Source organism: Clarias gariepinus, chromosome 8 (assembly GCF_024256425.1).
Source record: "Clarias gariepinus isolate MV-2021 ecotype Netherlands chromosome 8, CGAR_prim_01v2, whole genome shotgun sequence".
NCBI classification, from domain to species: domain Eukaryota; kingdom Metazoa; phylum Chordata; class Actinopteri; order Siluriformes; family Clariidae; genus Clarias; species Clarias gariepinus.
Window position 1 is genome coordinate 20,934,882 of NC_071107.1, and position 22,533 is coordinate 20,957,414.

At 38.7% G+C, this 22,533-nt stretch overlaps 1 protein-coding gene across 2 annotated transcripts in view; it reads right to left on the bottom strand.

Moving 5' to 3' along the window:
* Positions 1–22,533, bottom strand: part of marchf8 (membrane-associated ring finger (C3HC4) 8) — a 90,588-nt gene that overhangs the window by 16,439 nt on the left and 51,616 nt on the right. For both annotated transcript variants that reach the window (XM_053501627.1, XM_053501628.1), the window contains exon 3: positions 2,975–3,025. In XM_053501627.1, the coding sequence (XP_053357602.1) occupies positions 2,975–3,025 (51 nt within the window). The remainder of the gene's footprint in view (positions 1–2,974; positions 3,026–22,533) is intronic.

Consider the following 22,533-nt stretch of genomic DNA (forward strand, 5'->3'; position numbering starts at 1 on the left):
ATGTATGATATGAAGGATACTGTTAAGAGAGGAAAAAGGCTTCTGAAACAGTAGGCATAGTGCCATCGCACTATGAACAGTTCAACTGGTGATTGAGGGCAATAGATGGACTGACAAATCCATTGTACACTGCACAGGAAATGAGAAAATGAGAGAGAGAGAGAGAGAGAGAGAGAGAGGCCATTTCTAATACTTAATAGAGCTGTTAGTAGTAAACATCCCTTCATGAATTTTGTGTGTATGTGATGGTGAGTGCCTGATGGTATGCTTGAGGCAGTTCAAGGCAGAATACAAATGGATGATGAGACATGTTTTCCATTCCGTACGTTGCTACTGATGAAACGGGTCCAGACTGATAGGGTCCTTCCTGCCAGGGTACTACACTGGCTGCAAATAACGATTCACTCCACTGCTAAATGAAGACGTTTAACTTAACCGCGTGAGCAGCTGCCGTGTTAAATGATGACAAAATGAAAACCATGGATGTTGCGTCGTCAGTCCGACTCGAGTTTTAATCTCTCGCTAAATGGTTCCGAGTGTGCCTGTGAGTGATAGATGACCTGTGAGGTTTCAGAAGTCGGGCCACGTAGCCCTACAGCTAAACCAACTATCCACCACACAGATGACATCTATTCGCACATGAAGCTGGTTTGTTGGCTAAGAGGCTCATAGTGCAGATTTAGTGCACTTGTGCACAGCTAAGAGGAAGAAAGCTGTGCCAATGTAATAGCATTCGCCAGGCTTGATCCTAGAAGAATCCCACTCCAGTGCACATGATCCGGCCAAGACATCAACATGGCAATCCTGCAGTGCTCTAAACACTGAAATAAGGGGCCATTTGTCTGCCATTTGTTTGTTTTAATACCTTAAGTAAGAAAATAATAATGTTTATGTTTTGCTTTAAGAGAATAACATTCCATCATTCTATTCTATTCAAACTATCCACAAGTTAAAAGCCCACCAGGTTTTGATTGAGAAACATTTCACTTGCAATGCCCTGCTTTTCTCCAGTCTGTGCACAAGTTCATGTGATGAAATGCTATAAAGAAAAAAGTATATATACTACCAGGGTATAAACTCAGGCATCTGTATATTAAAAGACAAATACAATTAATTCCACATTTATTTAAGAATAAGAAAACAGTTACAGAAATTAATTGGTTTCATTTATCAACCTTTTTAGTAAATTTGTGCAGAAATCTATGTGCAAGCCAAACCTAACAACAATATTTTGACAGATGATTGAACTATGATTTCCTTCGTACCCGTGTGTGTAGGAAAGATTACAACTAATGTGCAAAGTGCACGCCTGACACAGCTCATTTGCTATTAGTAACACCCACAAACCTACGAAGTTCAAGAGCATAAACAACTGTCAGCATGACAGGAAGTATCAGGGTAAAAGCTAAAAAATTCCACTGAAATTAAGTGGAAATTATTTTGACTTACTTCTATGCCAAAAAAAGGTTTAAGAACAATCATCATCATTATGTACAGACAGACGGACCTATCCTTCATTTAATGTATACAATACGTTCATCATAATTAAATGACTAGGTGCTTGTCTTAATTTATAGGTTTGTGTTAGCTTTTTTTCCTTTTAATTTTTTTTTCCTTTTTAATTCTTTAATTAAATGTCATTAAAATGATTAGGTTTAACAAAATTGTCTCACTGGTATTCTTAGTCCCTGACCTAGTTAAGTAGACGGAGGATGTATTTTTGATAATGACTTCAAAGCACTTCTGTAAGTCTCTCTGGATAACAGTGTCTGCTCAATGCTTTACACATTTAAAAAAAGAGGCTGGGGAAATAAAACTCAGAAGTATATTCTCTTTATACAACAATCAGCCATAATATTATGACGACGAGCCTCATATTGAGTAGGTGTCCGTTTTGACACCAAAACATGTTCCCATCAGGGACAACAATGTTTACAGTAAGTACGTGATACATGTTAAAGCAACATCCACTCCCGGGCTTGCCTTCCTTGCCATAGTGCATCTTCAGGTGGCCTCCCTGTACCCAGCCATTCACATGATGTATAAGAATATGTGACTCATCAGACCAGGCCTACTTCCATTGCTCTGTTGTCCAATTCTAATGCTTACGTGCCCATTGTAGGCAACATGGGCACCCTAAACGGTCTACAGATACACAGTGCCATACGCTATACACGAACCACAACACACTGTGTGTTCTGGCACCTTTCTATCAGAATCAGCTTAAATCCTTATGTTTGCTGCAACCAACACATCAATTCCAGGGACAAAATGTTCACTTGCTGACTAATATGTCCCACCTAGGTGCCATGTGTAACGAGATAATCAGTGTTATTCACTTTACCTGTCAGTGATCATTAATGTTATGGTTGATCGTACATGTGCACTAATCCATAAAAGTACAACCATAAAGATAAATCAGTCAAGTACAGATTTGCATTAAACACACACGCACACACGCAAGCACGCAGGTGCAAGAGTAGGACACATGATTTCTGAATGTTTGGGGTTTTCATGAATAAATACTTTGCGTAAACGCTTGTACAGTCTATAATTAAATCTGATTATATGCAACTTGATTACTGAGGCCCATGATTAGTAAAATGATTAATTAATTATATAATTAATAAACACAAGGAGTATAAGCACAAGAGGGGTTTGCTTCTTCCCTGGGTCTTGTTTGGTTTTGCTTATTTCCCAGCCTATGAATTATCCCAAAAATTTTAGACTTAGAATTGTCTGAGCCTGTTACCGTCTAAGGATATTAGTAATGCTTACAGGATAGAAATGAGACATAAGGGTACAAATGCTGACCAAATCTTAGGCGCAAATCCCCTAGAAGGTTCAACTGTTATTGTCCTTTCTCACACACACACACACACACACACACACACACACACACACACACACACACACACACAATCAGATAAACTAATACTTAAAGACAGGGTAGGAGGGAAACAAATTTCCATACCTTTGAAATGTTACTGGACCTGCTTGCAGAATGACCCAGTGTTTTCTCATTCTGAAAAGAGAAAAGGGAAAGACAATATGTTACCACAGAAACAATGTGTATGCGTGAAAAATGACAACCTTTTTAAATGCATCTGAAATAAAGCAATTCTGCCAACCATGTCAGAGGCTCACATTTCATTAAATTTTTAACACTAGTACCTTCAATGCCATGCTGTCAGCCTGAATACATGAGAAAGGCATACAGTTTAAAAAAAAAATGCATTTAAGTAACGTTTATAATTAATCTATTGATGGATAAAATAATGTCCATATTCTCCAAAGCAGTCAATAATTGCCAAGTGCTTTTTTTCTACCCTAGAGCAAAGAAGAGATTCTTCTGTATGGTTTATAATTGTGACATAAAATGTATGTAACAAGGTTGGCCGATTTGATTGAACTGTTCAAACCCATTGAATAAATGGATGGAAGTACCAGTTGAGAAGGGGTATGATATGTAAAGAAGATTTGCTGGCAAAACAGTTGAATTTCTGAGGCTTGGGTTTTAAATAAGTTTAGTTTCTAAAAATGAATCCTCAGCAAGGAACAGTCATTAGGCCAGAGCATCCGTCAGTAGCTAGCAAAAACCTCCAGAGCCTTCTGTATGTTTCTCCTGTCTTTCCTCTGTGGCACTCAGGAGTAATTTATAGAATGATGACCTTTTCTTGTTAAAAATCAGACTGAAATTGCTCACCAGCAATCTGGCCCTTCACTCTGTGTGAGAAGGACAGCATTCCTCTCTTGCATGTCAATCAGACAAATCCTAGCAAATCACAGGTATCTGTTCTCTCATCTGTGCGAATACACAGCGGATCGCTGTTTAGAGACAACATCAGTCTCCTCCGAAATGCCTGTGTGCGTGTAGCACACACCAATCTCATCCTTTGACCTTTATAACCATTGCCGTTAAATTAGGAAGGCACACGAGAGCATTGCTTTAGAACATTTTTTGCCGAAATACCAATATTAGGCATAGCAAGAAAGTCAATGTGCTTGTTCGCTTCTTTTTGTGCGTAATGGTGGCATACAGCCACCGTGCAATCTTTCCTGGGCAAGGTACAAAACAATCGTGCCTAATGTGAAACCGCCCTCAGTTTGTATGGTCAACCTGTGAGGTCACATGAGTTCTACAGTAGCTAAGTAAGAATTAGTATGAGGTTAAACGGAATCGAAAAAGGGATATGAGAAAGGTTTGTGCTTACACAGGATGTGCCTGGACAGGAATGACTGTGAAAGGTTCAAGGTCAGCAAGGAGGAGAACAAGAAACAAGTTGCATGTTAGCGTGTTAATGAGATAACATGATAGCAAGAGAGGCGATGGAGCAGAATTACACTATCTGGGAGAGTCATTATATTTAACTCTAACATATGCTCATGTTCTGAGTAAAACTATTGTTATTTAGTGGCTAATTAAAGCAGAGCATTAACAGTTTAGGATTAAACAATCCAGGAACAAGTTGTGTTAAAAGACAGGGTTGAACTTGTTAGTTTTCAATAAAATAGTAATAACCAATTGGGTGCACGAATCCGTGGACTATCTGTGATCGTTCTGGCATCCCAGGAAGATGAAATCCGAGTGCTCATTTGTAGCATGATGCAGTTAAATCTAGGGATGCTAGATTTTCTTTACCAGGTGTACTAATATGCATAATGTGATAATTACAGTCTTGCAATTATTATATTTTGGGAGGCAATGTGATAATGGCAACTAAAATGACACACAATTGTTGTTGTGACAAACATCCAGCTACATCTACAGTATGCAAAGAAGTGAGACAGTTGTGGCAGAGTAGCTGTTACACTGGCTGCTGGGATTATCGTCGCTGAAGGGTTTAGAGAATCCAGCCACCCAAAATATCCAGCCCTCCAAAAAGCCGTGCGCAGAAACTAATCACTGGTGAAGGCTGAAGGAAAATTATCACATAGAGTGCATGGGGAAAAAATGTGCTGCAGTATACAATGGGTGATGCAAACGTCTTAGCACACACTAAGGTGTAATGTATTACACACACACACACACATACACACACACAAGTGGGCAAGAGACAAAACAGTGTAATCTGGTCTCCTACAGTATCTCACTATAATAAATAACAAGGTGTGCGTTTTTAACAGCTGGAGCTGGGATGAACTCACACAACACACACTCGCACACACATCTGGACATCTGACATACACACAGTGACACAGACAGACAGACAGATGTACAGAATGATGGCCATAAACATACCACAACAAACCTATTTTTTATCTGACAAAAAAAAGAACTAATTGTAAAAAGTTGTATCATTCAGGGCCTGGGTGGAAAAACATGACACAATGTTTGAGAGCTCGGAGCCTTTAGCAGAACTGATTCCTGTGCTGTGGCCTTTTCTCTCAAATAAACTGCAGTAGTTAGAGAATCAGCGTTGCTGCGAGCAAAGTGAGAGGAAACTGTGCATATAGTCATGCAGCGAAAGCAACAGAAGGACACGTTCTTTAACATTAATTACTCCATCGACTTACTCACAGCTCCTACCCATACACGTTACCATGGAGATGGCAGTGATGGAGGACTGGGTGTTAAATCCCTGCTGGTCTCTGTTCTGTATGAAAAAGAATTTCAGCCATGATATCCAGCAAGACTCGCATTGTTCTTCCCCTCACACACATAATTCTTTTACACTCTCATGACACGGTCTAACCTCATTTCTCTAACTGCATTCATGTGTAAATGTGTTTGAGCAGACAGAGAGAGAGACAGCGAGAGAGACAGAGAGACAGCGAGAGTGCATGTTGTTATTCTACAAGAAAGCACATTTACAAATCTCATTTGTACAACTTTCATCATCTTCATGTCTTATTCTTGACTCAACACTGCACTGATGCTTACACACACATCATTTACACTACTGCATGTGCATAAATATATAAAGGTAGATGGCTTCGACACGGTGCAAACACTGCTTTAAGCAGCATCCAAAACCATTTTCACCATTTTCTTGAAACACTAAGGTGATTACATGCTTCTATGTTTATTTAAGAGAGCTGAGACTCACATGCACAGAGATGATTTAATAATGCAGAGCAGCAAATATTCCCCAGAATGTCCTAAAACAACAACTCTACTTTGAAATACCTTCACTTTTGGCAAACACAACAACAGAAGAGAAGCGCAAGAAGTCAGATCCTTTTCACTTGGTTTTTGGGGTTTGTTTTTTGTAAAATGTAAGAGAACTTTTCCTATTAATTCCTCTTTATTTAAATAGTTCTGACATGTTTATAAGCCTGTGTGTATGTGTGTGTAACTGTGTGATTGGCTATCAGACGGAATGCAGAAACTGGCTGCATTGTGATAAGAGGAAGCAAGAATGTTTTTTCACCACACCTCAACGATTCCGTCTTTCGTCTCAATGTTTTCGACAGAATCCTGAAGCCATGGAGAATTTTGCATTGGCTCACCTTCACTGACTCAATCACTTATCTTCAGAAGCTGTTTTATCCTGTTCAGGGTCAAAGGAAATCTGGAGCCTATCTTGAGGATAACTTGTCATGAGGTGGGAATACACTCTGGATGCAATGCTGGTCCATCAGAGCGCAGAGCGTACCATGCATATACACATTCACACCAAGGGGCAACCTAGCACAAGCAATCCATCTATGGTACAGGATTGTTTTTGGCAGATAAGAAGGAAAAGGGAAACCCATATGGACAAGAAGGCACAATCCAAGTTCAGAATTAAACCACCGACCCTGAAGATCAAGGGTAGTGATGCTATGTGTTGCACTACCAAACCACACTATATAGCCTTTAGCTGACAGTGGGCCAGACATAAGGTTTTAATCCATTTCTGCACTGCTTCGTCCTGCCAGTTTGGATGATGACATTCTGATCGAAAATAAACGCACTGGCAGGCAGACAACAAACACTAGGGCTACAGTTTCAAGGTTGCCATGAGTGCATTGGCGGAACAATGAGGCAGCAAATGCACGTGCAGTCCTCGAGACTAATGAGCAAGGGATAATTAGAGAACGGCAGCGGAGAGGAGAGTAGGGGAGTGACGAGTGCATTTCACACCATACAAACACTCCTCCTGCGCAAATTAAAGCATCTAAGCAGCTTATGCTACTTTCACCAACAAATGAGTGAAATATGAAAGGTGATGTTCTGTATAATGTGAACAAATAGAGGCTCACTGAAGATTTTAGTCAGGCCCTTATCTCCAACTCTACATGATATTATTATAAATATATATTATTATAAATCTTGAAAAACCTTAAAAAATGCTAATTTCTTACAAGAATAATAATTTTCGAAAAATCAGCCTTACTGGTGTTACACTTACATGATCAAAGTTCAGGACGGAGCACACATGCAGTTTGTCTAGCTTTGGGTCACAGCATCCCACACTCAGTTTTAAGGTTCTTTCTACACTCAGACAACTGAGTTGCATGACCAATGGCGGTACTTTTTCAGCCGAGTTACTGCTGTAAATGTCTACCATCGTTGTTTGAAAACAATATGCTAGAATTAAGAAACTGGGCAAATTCACAGACAAAACAGCATCTATGGCATACGCTCAGCCAAATTTAGGATAACAGTATAATCTCCACTAAACATCATATTGTGGGGTCGCAGCATATTTCACACAGACAAGAGTAGGTCTGGAACAGCCAATCTTGTTTCAAAGTGCAGATGCCCCTACTTCCAATGCTCTCTTTCTCTCTCTCCTACTTTTACATGAGGCTTCTTCAGGACAGAAGCCAGGATCTTATGTGACTGGAGAATTGGGGTTGTTACAAGTGCAATAAATTAGCAGTGATGGTTGAGACAAGGTCTGCACTACCTCAGCCTGCTGTTCCCTGTCCTGCTGTCTCATCCTTTATTCAGCCCCCTCTCTCTCTTGTTCAGTTCACTTATGTTATTTTCTAACTGCCAGCCAGAAGTCCCGATTTCTACAAGGAGCACTTATGTTCTATAATAATAATAATAATAATAATAATAATAATGGTCGTTATAATAATAGTCATCATCATCATCATAATAATCTTTCCTCAAACTGAACAAAAGAAAAACTTGCATTGTCACACAACCATTTTTCTACATGTACTAAAGACAGTAAAGCAAGATGGAAAAACTGCATCTCTTAAACAAATACCATGTAAGAAAAAGCTAATTAAATGGGCTGACCAGCAATTTGAAAATTATTAGCTTTGGCGAAACTGGACTGGCAGAATATTGTGACAAATATCTGATGCTCCAAAAAAATTTGAAAAAAGGTTAAAATGACATTTAAGCGATCTGACAAAAGCACCCATTTTCAAAAACATTTTGGTTTAACAAAACCACAAATGTCTAGAATATATAACTAAACCTGTCAGATTGCAGCAGCAGTGAGTTTGCTCTTCAGTGCAACACTGGTTTATCCTGGTTTGGCATCACTGACCCAGGGCCAGTCCGACACCACTACTATAGCCCTTCAGTGTTTCATGCTGATTTTTCGAAAACCTACACTACACACAGAACGGCGTCCATGAGGCATCTGTCACATCCGACCAGCAGGAGTCTTTGACAACTATTCATACTCCTGCTTCTCAAAACTGTTTCACAGCTATGCAGAAAGCATGTAGGAGGTGTTCAGCAAGTCAGCTGTGCCTGGAGCTTACAATCCTGATTATAGAATCAATTTTACTTTCAGTAGGAGATGATTCTCTCAATACCATTACAGTGTTTAATCATTAGACCACTCCAAACACTGGAAAAAATCCAAAACTATCAACCTTCTTTCAAGCAATATTTTGCATGCAAACATTGGCAGGCAAGTATGTTTAAGCTAGAGAAATAGTGACCAAGATTGTACTGAAACTTTACTGTTTTCAGACATTTTATAGATTTATAATTTTTTTTCTCTTTTTTTTTTTTTAACCTCAGCCTTTGCAGATGAAATAGCGCATAGATATCTAAAGAAGTACTCATACTCATACTCCGGATGTCTACCAGTCAGTTAAATTTAATGAATCTGATTTATTTCTGTAATCATTCTAATAGAGTGCTTCAGAGTCAAATTTAATTACTACAACAGATTAATCAAAGCCTAAGCAAACATAATTCTGGATTTGCCAACCTGTCGCACTTTATACACTGATGAACCATAACATTAAGACTATTAACTAATTTTTTTGGGTTTCCCCTTGTGCCACTGGGACACTTCTCGCCTCTTGAGGCATGACTCCACAAGGCCTCTGGGGTGTGCTCTGGTTTTGGGTCCTGTGGGTTGTGGTGTGGAGGCTCCATGTATACAACTTGTTTGTCTGGTACATCCCATGGGTGCTCTTTTGGATTGGGATCTGAGGAGTTTGGATACTGCCTTTAAATCCTGATCAGCATTAACCTTTTTCAGCAGTTTGAGCTGCCCATTATTGGCATATAATTGATAATGTTATTTAATTTACTGGTGTTAACGTTACAGCTGATTAGGATATAAATATATGGGGTTTTTTTCCATGGAAATTTTCAAAGAAAGGTTTTGTTCTTGGCATGGATGCTGACCAGTTTTTTATGGCCAAGTATCTCTAAATCTGCTATAAAAAATAAGGTCACTGAAGGTGTGCTTTTGTATCTGACATTATGATGATAGCTGTATATCCAGTAAGTCGCAAGAGCGCAGCATTCATGGAGTAATGTCAGAGTAACATCAACATAAATGCCAGGACCCAAGTTTTCCAGCAGAATATTCCCAGGAGCATTACAATACCTCTGTGGACAGTTGTTAGCATGGGCACCCTGATTTGGTTTGTGGTTAGCGCATCATCCTACATGGTAAGCTGCATTTTGTTATGACACCTTTCTATCATGGCCGGTTGATAGGTACATACCAAAAACACTAACATAAGACCTGCTGATTTGGAGATGCCCTAACCAAGTCATCTTGCCATTACATTTTAGCCTTTGTTAAAGTCGCTCGGATCCTTACTCTTATTTATTTTTCTTGCTTCTTATGGTAACACAGTAATCATTATTTTGTATTCGTTATTCATTTTACTTGTCAGCGAATTCAGTGTTATGGCTGATTAGTGTAGACTGAGCTGGAAGAAAAGCTCTCTATTTTGCTGCATTTACAGAACAGACATACTTTCATAATCCTTAAACAAACTATTGCTGCAGACACCTACACAAATGTCACAAACCATACGAATACACTTCCTTTATATTGTGATCTCGGATGTGAGCAGATGTGATTTGTGAGAACTGTGGGAAAAGATTGAGCAAAAACAGAAGTCATGGTTATTGTGGGATGATACAGACAGTAAGTAAGTACAAGTAAGTTTCATAGGAAACCTGCTTGTGTGTCCTTTCCTGTACAAAGCTTACATTTCCTCCATTTTTAAGGCTGATGGAAAAAGAGCTCGAGCCAATAATAATTCATGCTTTAAGGGTGAAGTCAGTGTCATTATTGTGATTTAAAACCGACGCAACACTCTGGCGCTCCCAGTCACAAGACGGTTTGAATGGCATGGCTACTATTACACAACTAACCGCAAGGCGTGCTAATGACACCAGAGGTGAGGAGCAGAAGGAAATTCACCCTCATTTCAAGGGCAGGGAAATTATTCTTTATGTATGTCTTGTTCTCCTGAACACATAGACCTTTGACCAAAGAATTGTTTGAGAACAGGAACCAGTACTGAGGAGTAGATTCCTTCTGTCCTGCAGGGTGGCTGGGTAAAACTCTAATCAGCCTCCAAGGATCAAACCCGTGTAACACGAGACTTGTGAGTCTTAGCTGTGGGGAATTCCATTTGCCTGTGTAAAAAGACAACATAAACGTCCGAGTCTGCACATCCGTGTCTGTGTGTCAGAGAGCAAAAAAAAAAAAAAAGAAGGAAATGCAATGTCTGAACATTGAAATAATGCCTGAAACCACAAGGTGTTATCCAAAGTGATGCATGGAATATTTTAATTGAATACCTCAAGCAATTCCATCTCTGAAAACTTCTAACATGTAGAACCAGTGGAGCAGTTACTCATTTATAACAAGTTGATCTGAAGCTTCTCCTCACTGACTCAGGCCTATGAATCCTAATTAGAGTGTGCACACAGGGAGCTTTGTACTACTTGCTCAGAGGAAGTCCATCGCTTTTGATAGAGGGACAGAGGAAGGAGTTGTACTGTATTTATTTTCCTATCAATCAACAAAATATATCGATGAATATTCAAGGACACTCTGGTGGTCATTTCAGTGCAGAAAATCGAAAATGGGAAGGTGACACTACAAATGACATGTGTCTATGATGTTAAACCCATCCATAATCACTTTGCTGACTCCAAACCAGACTATTTAATTTTGGATATGCTTAAAGTGTGGCAGCACAAATCATTTTATTCAAACAGAGGTTAAAAAAAAAAAAAAAAAGAGACCCCAGTATTCACAGAACAGTTGTGTGTCCAGTACAAGGTCTGACTAGCAGGGATCACCAGAGACCTTCTGATATCACAATACCTGGGTGCTGATTTAAAGTATCACAGTTTAAAAAAAATTTTCAGTTTTTTTTACAATTCTACACAAACAAACTAAATAATTTGATCGTATCACGGGTTGTGCGAACCGTTTAGTGTACACCACCTATAAGATTATAAAAGAACTGAAACATTTTACTATCTCAAATGCAAACATATATATATATATACATATATATATATATATATATATATATATATATATACATATATATATATATATATATATATATATATGCATATATTTTATTTATTTATTTATTTTTTTAATAATTTCGGAGTCAGTGTGATGATACATGAATTGCCACTGCCATCTTTACTGACTTGTCTCAGAACTAAAGAAAGGACATTTTAGTGTGAGATGACTTAACATGTTCCTCATGCAGCCTGTCTCTTCTGCCTCATGCACACTGGATAAACTGCCTACCCTCATGTAACCACTAATCTCAGCCTTCCCCTCCCCCTCCCCCTTCCCCTTCCCCCTGGCCACAGGATTTTCACACAAAGCCACCAAATCAACTTAGCTAATCGCTCAGGATCCAGATAAAAATCAGATCAGCCTGACACAGAGAATCTACATCTCTCTTCCAGTGGAAACATTTAATAGAACTGTGCGACGGAATTATGTGAACAGTGGTCTAGTGACTATTGTCAACTCAGCCTCGCGCTGATGAGAGTATTATTCTGTAGTATTTGAAAAACTGTAGTGGGGGGGGGGGGGTGACTGACTGGGGGAGGCATGAGATCACAAACCTATGGACTTCAGAGTAAGTGTCCCAAAGCTTTTGGAGACTTCCATGAGTATCAGAAAGCTATCTTGATTAAATCCAGGAACAGACAACAATGGCTACTGTAATAGCAGAACCAACCCCAGTAAACTAACTACTGAAAATGCTACACAAGATGATCGCATCACACACTCCAGCATAGCACAAAATGACTGAAGGAAATAAAAGGAGGAAATTGGACCTCACAAGTCATCTGGAGAAATGCAGGTTTCATCAAGCCATACAGACACACTCGCAGGCTGGCTAGAGAAAGAGCAGTAATTCTTAAGCAAGACTCACAGCAAGGAAAATAAGAAGAGCACAAACACACAAGTGCCTCATCATCTTCCAGCAGGCCTCACCATAACAATGACAGAAACAACCAACACTGATGGCTGCATTCTCTGTGCAGATGAGTGTTCCCACATAACACAACTCTTCAGGAAGACCAAAAGTAAAACCAACCTCAAACACGCAGCACAGTCATAGGAATTTGAAATATTTTATATATTATATATATTTACAGCCTGTACCTGAAGCTTCATTTTCCAACAGGAATGCATCGGTGATTCCTTTGTAAGGGAGGCTGGTACCTCCCTCTCCTTCTCTCTCTCCCCCTTTTCTCGACAGCACACACACAAACAAAGCCTTGTTGGAAAAGGTTACATGTCCCTTGTGTAAATCCAGTGGGAGATGAGGTGTTGCGGAAAGCAGAAGTGGCACAGCAATGCTGCAGGACGAGGACAAACACAGGCCCTAAACGATGCCGCGCACAGACACAAACAGACACATCCAACGACAGTAGCGAGCTGCTCTACATTCACCTTTCCCTTGTACACTCACAGTAACACACGCTTCCTCGGCCACTACTTGTCCGGGCTTGCTCTGAGCTCGCAAACCCACCCACAAAACCACTTCCTCCAGCTGACTCCAATCAGCAGGGATGATCTGATGAATTATTCATGAAGAGGCTGAACTGGGGATGTGCTTCAAGCCTCAGCCCCTGGGTTTAGAGCCAGCCTCCCTGCTCACTCTTTGATAGCAAGCTCGGAAAAATAAAGGCCATTTCTTTCCTTCAGCACCTCATTTCGCCTGGCAGAGGCTTTAATGCCTGTTAAAGACTTCCAAAAAAAGGTGGTTGCATCTTGTTTCGACACAGAAAAGCTAGAAGAAAGAGCAGCTAAAATAGGGCAATCACAGAGAAAGGATGGAAGGCTATACATTCATAGATGGCTAGAAGGAGAAAAGGGAAAGAAGGAAACGCTTCGGGGAGCACATGAGGCAGCATCGAATTTGTTAGAGAAATTACCATGGCTGAAACTAAGCCCACTCTACTCTAGCCTAGATTTATATTGCATTAATCGAACCATGGGGCTCATCTGCTTCACACACAAGACTTTCAAGCGCAGCACAGCCCCTTCACAGCACGACCCTTTCAACTAGAATTATTTTGACAATAATAAAGACAGCAAATGAGATAAAACAGTCTGTAAAAATACACATTGAGCAGTGGCAGGCTGCAGCTGTGATGGTGTCTGTTGGGTGTTCTAATACTACTGAACATTATATTAACTTACACACTGCTTCATTTATCCATATGAGGAAAAAAAACCTACACAACATTTCTGGTTATGCTTTTACTTGTCATATTAATCGAATTAATCATAGTCACAAACTACTGTATTTCTGATCCATACCAAAACCAGACAAACAATAAATATACAGTACATAAATATCAGTCACACAGTTTTTCCTGTTTCAATCACAGATCAGAACACAGCACCACAAGCTCACATAGCACACACCGCTGACCTCTCGTTCTCTCTATGAATAAGTACGTCAACATTAATGCATTACCTACATCAAATACACCTACGCAGGCGAATAGATCGTTTTGTCAATGCTATAGCTAGCTGCCTATGCAGCTCACAGAGTAAGACTAAGGTTAGACTAAGAGCTACTCCTACACTCATACACAAGTTACCTTTATCACTGCAGTCAACTATTTCTTGTCTTTAGAGGCAGAATAGAAACTATTAAATGTGCATTAAGCATGAGAGGCGGAATTTAATTTGTTATCAATGACCTGTAAAATCAAACTCAACATATTAGCTGTTAGATTTTAAAATAGAAATGTGTAAATGAATGACGAGTATAAAATGGATGTGATTTATTTGTAACTATTGTAATGTAAAATAGTTTAATTCTAAACACATCTTTAATTACATATTGTAAAAAATATGATGAGTGTCTGTCTAGCAGAGACAGAAACAGCTGTCTGACGAGTACAAAGTCTGACAGTCTGACAGAGGTGTTTAGCAGAGAAACACTTTTTGAAATGCTGTAGTCTGTAATGGTACTTCTCCTTTACACATGCTCTTAAAGGGAAACTTATTGTGAGCAAAGAGAGTCTGTGCGTGTCTATGTGTGCTCGCCTGAGAGAGCAAGCACATGTGTATTTACTTGTAATTTGCTGTTCAAGAACTTTACATGGAGGCATAGTGTCACAACACCTTGTATCCTAGCACACTACCAGTCAAAAGTTTGGACACACCTTCTAACTCCATGGTCTTTCCTGATTTTTGTTTCTTATGCTGATGGCATCCAAAATATGCAATAATCTCATTTGAACAGTTGATATTGAGATGTGTCTGCTACTTATGCTCTGTAAAGCCTCCATAAACACTCTAATCTGAGGTGCTGTTAATTGTCGATTTTTGCGACTGGTAACTCGAAATGACCTTCTCCTCTGCAGCAGAGGTAGGTTTTGGTCTTGCTTTCCTGGCATGGTCTTCATGAAAGCCTGTTTTATCAGGGTGCTTGATGAAATGCACTTGACAGTACTCTTCTTGCAAGAACTGATCCAGAACAGCTGACCTTTGTGTCCAAAAAAAAAGAAAAAAAAGGGATTGTTTGGTTGTTTTTGTTACTCAGTTGCATAATTTCATATGTATTATTTCACAATTTGAAATCTCCAGCCAGCATTGTTCTAGACTGAGACACTGAATTAGTGAATTAGTAGATGTGTGTAAACTTTTGACTGGGACTGTAGGTTGATTGGTTACCCCAAACTTGCCCTATGTACAGATGAGGGTGTCGATGTCCTGTAAGGCACTTTGAATACCATTTAGTGTGTATTCATGTTCTCCATGGGATAAAGCAGTTACTGTACATGAATGAATAAATGAATTAGCGCTAATTATAAAAAAGAAGCCGAATATGAATTGAGGACTTAATGCCAATTTCCCTCTTCCTGGCCTGTCCGATTGAAATGTCGCCCCCCTTTTAATTCTTATTGGCTGTTGTTAAAACCCTCTAATATAGACTTTGTTTCCTTGAGCACAGAAAACTGTTGCTATTTGCAATTTAGACTCTTCTGGGAAATTTTACTAATTTGTAAGAGTATGATTAAATGGCATTTGTGAATACTAGAGCCTTAAGCAGTAATAACCTTCCATTAAATCAATTAATCAGACAAAACATAAGGGACTAGGGAGGTGTTTTTTCTATTCCATTTTTATGTTTATTGGTTAAACTGTGTTAAGTCAAATGTATTTAAAAAGGAATGCATTTTATGAATCAAATATTATAAACTAATTTGCATCTCCTTCTGCATGAAGTATCCTAGACCTTTAATACAATAGTTTACAATAGTTTATCTCCAATAGATGAAATAATTTTTTCATCAAGAATGATAGAGAAAGAGAGAGGTCTGTCAGTAAAAAAAAACCAAACAGGACTGATGTCTGCTAAAAAAGATATCAGACAACCCCCAGGGCCCGAAATTGCAACGTAATAGTCCTTTTCAGCTCTTATTTAAAATAAAATCATACATACTAATGGGAGCCCGAGGCTCTGTCTCCTCGAGGGAACTCTTTCCATCAGGAGCATGCAGGAGATGGAGAACTGGTGGGGTGCACACCAAATCCATCAACCTCAAATACAGTCATATTCCTCCAGCAGTCTGTTCGAGATTTGAACGATAGGGTTCAAGGGGACACATGAGTTTCTGTGTACAAAACCAGTTTATTTATTAAAATATATTTTCACAGCATGCACACTCCTTGATATTTAGTAACAGTCCCACTGATCGGCATTTAAGGAAGGTTTTTCATGCCGATATTAAACTCATAGCTGTGGTAAAAGAAGCTAGTTAAGTGCCTGAGTGAAATGGTGTGCGCGCGCACACAACTTTCATTTGGGAAAAAAATTAAATAAATTTAAGTCCTGTCAAATCAGCGGGTAACGTTCTTAAAGAAATCACAAGTGTACCTTAAAATCATTTTTACTTTTACCGGAGCTGCTGGATATAATCAACATTTGAAAGTAAATTATGAAGGCTGCCAGCATGTCAACATTCAGCAGCTTATCAGTGCAATTAAGAGCTTAAAATGCTATTATAATACCCTAATGCTCTAATTCACAAGGTGGCTCAGCAGTGAAGTCAAAAGTTTCAATTTCTGTCTCATAACTAAGGTATTTGAATGGAAATAATATTTACACAAGATAGACAAACCTAAATTTATATCCCCTTAGTTTTCTGGATTACATTAGACTATTTTGACCTGGCCAGGCATGGCTCAAATGATCAGAATATTTTAAAAGGTGTCAAAAAATGAAGGGAGACAAGTAAACTTTTGTCTTTAAATAATATTATTAAAATAATCAGTTTAACAGTTCTCCTATTTTATTAACGGTGTTGCTCAACAGTCTGCAAAGTCTGGAAGTGAAAGCTTCATGCAGGTGCAGGAAGAGACTGATACAGGAAGTGGAACTGTAGCCTTTGTCCGGTAGTCACGTGTACATGAAGTGCTTACTAGGGGAATAAATAAAGCATTTAAGTGCTGGTCATGCCTCCAAAACAGTAGGATGAATAAAAATTCTAGATTGCTATCTAGTAAAGCGTGATCATGCGCTCAGTCAGACAGAACACTGAGGAAACTGATGCTGTGAGCTGGAATGCTCAAAACGCCTCAGAACCCTGGCTCTCACAGAAGTAAAAGCAAAGAAGTATGGTTGCCATGACAAAACTGCTAAAACTATCTAGTAAAAACACTGCACACGTAAATCGGAAATCTTTTTCAAAACATCTGATCCTCAAAACATCTGCCTGGATTTAATTAATTGGACTCAAGGAGCATTACTGATCTAATCATCATCTTAAACCAACTACCGTCTCTCACAACCAACCAATAAATATAAAATAAAATAATTCTACATCTTAAAAACATGTCCTGTAAATGTAGTAATTAAATAAGAAAAACATCATTAATACACATCCTAACAATTACAAAAACGAAGTTAAAACGACTTAAAAATGACTGATATTATTATATGACAGGTATTGTACAAAAATGTATTGAAATGCTAATAATCTTACTAATGATGCTACGTTAAGGGGTATTAGCAGATAGAGAACGGTTTGATGTACATTTTAATAAGATACAGTCACAAGAGTGGGGAATAAACTGCAGACTTGCATGTAAACAACAGAAGGTCATGTTGCTATAGTAACCATTATGTAACAGATTCCCAGTACACAGTGCCAGTATGGTTGATAGAGTTCAGTTCACATTAGCATCACATTACATAACGTCTCGTGGAAGCAGCAGTGAAAGTGACGTTAAGGTCAAAGCAATAAGATGTATGAAATATTAGAACATCAGTTCCATAGTTTAATGAGGTTTGTAAAACGTAACCAGTTTTATTCTGTCTTCCTCGGATGCATGGAACACGATGCACATAGATCGTGTTGATATCTTTCAATCTTATGATATATTTAGCACAAATGTAACACTTTTCTGTCATAGTTAGCCAAACGACTGGTTCCCGGTTAGGCATACAGCTAGTTGCAGTTAGCTGTTCGCAAACCGTATTGTAAGCATGCACGGTTATCGTCATTATACGCCTGTGCGTTTTAGCTACAAAGTAGTTGCCCAGGTGTGCAGAAAAAACATGCAACAGTTTTTTAGGGATTTGCATAATGCAATTTTTCATTATTGATTGCTTGAAATGCACAGGAAATCATTAACTAAATTTGAACTAGTCCCAACAGACCATATCAACAGGTTAGTCTATACATTTTAAGAGTTTTGTGTCAGTGACATTTGCCAAATTTTATTAATTGTTTAATAATTTTAATGGTACTGGAAGATATTAAAAAAATTATCATTAAATATTATCAAAAACACAACCTTGCAGCAATAGTGTGCCAAACGGAGCATTTTATATTTGCAAACTCATGTAACTAAGCAACTTGTTTAACAAAGTACAATTTATTCAAAAAGTTATTCAAGCAAATGTAGTACAATAAATCATACTCAGACTTCAAAAAGTTCTCTATTCGCTTTTATCTTTTTGGCATTCAGTGTTTGTGACTCATCACTCGGCACATTGTTTCATTGTGTTCTGTGCTGGGAAATATGCATATGAAAGTGAAATATGAAAGTGTTTTGGACATATTGTCTCTGCTGTATAAGAAACCATGTATAGTATCAGACATATTCTTATTTTAAATAGTTTTTTTACAGTTATCTTCTTTCAAGACAAAACTTCAGCAGGAGGGTAGGGAGGGGGGAGCGACTGTCAGTTTCCAGCAATGACAACAGTGTTCCCTAACTATAAATGGTTAAAAAGGATGACGTCTCATACTCACTCACCCACTCATCTTCTATACCGTTTTATCCTGTATTCAGGGTCACAGGGACCTAAAGCCTATCCCAGGAGGCTAAGGGCACAAGGCTGGGTACACTCTGGACAGGGTGCCAATCCATTGCAGGGCACACACACATACACACACTCACTCACACACTACGGCCAATTTGGGGACGCGAATTAGCCTAACCTGCATATCTTTGGACTTTGGGAAGAAACCGGAGTACCCGGAGGAAACCCACCAAGCACGGAGAGAACATGCAAACTTCATGCACACAGAGATGGGAATTAGGCCTGGCCGGGAATTGAACCCGGACCCTGGAGGTGCAATGAATGAATACCTTATAGGAAATGAATCCATAAAGCATCACACCATGCATCCCTTTAACAGCACTCCTGTCATGTTTTATTTCTTACTTGGTGTATCGGGGTTTGCTTTGATCTGGCCCGAAGCAAAAGTGTATCTTCATAACAGATGCTATCCAAACTGTGAAGCTGTACATTATGACAGAAATATTATGATAGCGACACCTGTTTTTAACAAGTTTATGATCGCACACAGCCTGAAGTAGTAAATATTTCAACACTTATGCTTTCTACATTTTACATATTTCAACTCAGAGCCAGAAAGCACAGGATTGCAATTTGCCGCTCTCGTTATGATTAAATGAAGTAGATTAAGTGAAAAATTAAGTGCGTAAACATCATTCCTTGAAGTCAGGATTACAGAACTCATAGTGGAAAAGCAAAAACGTCTAAATAAGCAAAGAGGCAGTAGTTTCTTCAGGATTATCTTCTAGGCTGACATTTTTAATGGAGTGTCTGCACTCCTTTATCTGCCTCATGTATACACAGAAATACAATACAATAAGTAGCAACATTAATGCTGATGTACAGTGATTTAGAGAGAAAAAAAGAAACAAAACATTTATGTAGTCAAATTCTGCCGGAAAACAAATATCAGCTTAGACAATAAACATTAACAGTAATCTAGACACAGACCTTGAACTAGATTGAGTCAAATTGAAAAACACAGGATGCAGACGCTATCTGTTCAGGGACTCTGTTAATCTGTATCAGGTTGTGTTCAGGGACTCAGCAGGAAGAAGATTTGAATTGAGAGCATTTTTGAGGACCACTAGGGGAGAAAGAGCACATGAGAAATGTTTTGATTACATGCGACAGTTGCACAGATGCAAAAATAGCACTGCAGGACCACGGCCGTATGGGGGGAACCGGATTGCCTTAAATGACTTCGCTGATCACTGGCAACTCGTTTATTGCTTCTTAACCCATCACATGTGCCATAACCCTAGCAAGCATCCAGCCGTTTACAATGAACACCCGAGCAGCACATCGGCACATTTTGATTCCCGCGCTGCTCCAGAGAAACGCAAAAATGATAGCAATGTAAATTCGATGCCTGTAAAACAAATAAGGCGGCAAAAACACCCCCTATTCCAAGGGTGAATAATACACAGGTTGTTCAGAGTCTTGACATTCATCAGTTCGAGCAGTTCTCAACTCTAAAAGCAGGATTCTGAACTATACCCGGGTGATATCTAAAAGAAATTAGAGCATGTTTCTTATCTTTTTGTAGGAGGAAAAAAAAATCACTGAAGCCAACGTAACCCAATGGTAAAAAAAAACAAAAAACAGAAGACTACAGTTTAGCCATGCTAGCAAGTACATAGCTAAATTATTTTCACTTTAGTATTTTTCAGCCAACTACGTTAAAAAAAGTAAGAAATCTTTCGAGGTTGATTTAGAATGATTTATTTTATGTGTCTGAGAAAACTAAATGATTTGAGATAAATAAATGTTTTCATTACATAGCCTACATCTCATCATGTTTTCTTTCCTACGATAACCTACAGTATGTGATCACTGAGTGAGAAATTCAATTAAGCTGCGTTTAAGTACTGCGTTTTCTAATTCATTTTTAGTCTATAAAAATCTCTACATTCGTGATTCAGTGTTTATGATAAGTAACTGTTGGTTTACTTATTTATAGGATAATAAAAATGTACACGAGTAAAAATAGGGCTAATAGTAACCTACTTCACAAGTAACTTAATACTGTACATCTCGATCTAGATTTTCCAAATAAGTGATAACTTCATTTTCGCATATACCTTAATAGTTTTAATTTTAGACATAATTTGCTATTAATGCTTTGCATCAGTTCAATTCACTAAAATGAAATAATTGCCAAAGAAGCCATTGACAGATAAGCTTACAAATGTGAAATCAGTGATGTTCTTACAGTAATCTCTTCAGATCAACAATACAGTGTTGTGTGCTCCACTGCACTATTGAGTCTTTAAATAGGAAGAAGTCTAAGTGAACAGTCATTCCCAACCGTCTTAGAAAAGGTTCTTATAAGAATATACCGTATATAAGTATTTAGGAGGAAATATGAGGATGGTGGGGTCCCACAAGGCGACACCAGGATAGTAATGCTTCAGTCACTACAAGCCTATAGCACTGCATTTAGCCTCATTGAACACCACGGATGAACTGGATGTGGGCACAGAGGCAAAATATGAATCACTACAGGGACGTGGCCTTGCACCACCTGAATGTAACACTCCTGGCCTACAAGAAGATATCTACCATAAGTATTTCATCAGCTAGACAGCAACCTGCTGTTAGTCATTTTCTTACTGGAAATCCTAAACTAGACCTGAACCATGGGTTGAATCGCTTGGAAATATATCCCTATTGAGAATTAATAAAATACTTCCTACACTTGCATTTATTATTATTTTTTTTAATTTACAGCCCTACCTTATAAACGTCAAATGAACACAATTTTTTTCCACCCATTATTTTTGTCATATCCATTTTCCCCCAGTTACTGTTTGGGCATTCTCACATGAAGAGGACAACCACCACCCAGGAAATGCAAAGACACGTAACGCCAGCTGACCACATCTATTCATGCAACGTTGGGGAGACGCGTAACACACTCTGAGGAAAGCATTATTTGCCCCTTCTGCTTGTATAGTGTCACTGTAACAGATGTGAGATTGATCTGTAGACTCCTTGCTGCAGATACCTGCAGCCTCGCCTCGGAATCTAGCTTGCGATCTCCAGGTGATAGTGGTGAACAAACAGTTTTCAACTTACCGCTGCACCACGTCTAAGCCAAGAAGTGGTGCAGCACTATTCTTTAAATGAATATAAATTTGAATAACTAGCAAATACTTTTTCACTTACATATAATTTTATCATATGCGAGTTATATCACCTTAGGCATAGACATCATTATTGTAGCCAATGCCACTAGTAGAAGCCTATTGAGAATCAAAACTCACTGATGGTTGCGCTCCGTAATGCTTGCACTCATTTCAGCAGATCAGTATTTGTTTATTATCAACTTTAATTTCAGTTAGTGAACGCTGTACACTTTTAAAAGGTATTGATGCCTGACTTTCAGGACAACTGCATGATACCAAAAATATCTTCTGGAAACGTCTTTTCTCAGTGTGGTCTACAGCCAGCCCTGCCAACATGTGGGGTCAAAGGATAGCAATGACCCTGACATATGAACTGACAATACAATTTATATGTTTTTAGATTATACATTTATTGATATTA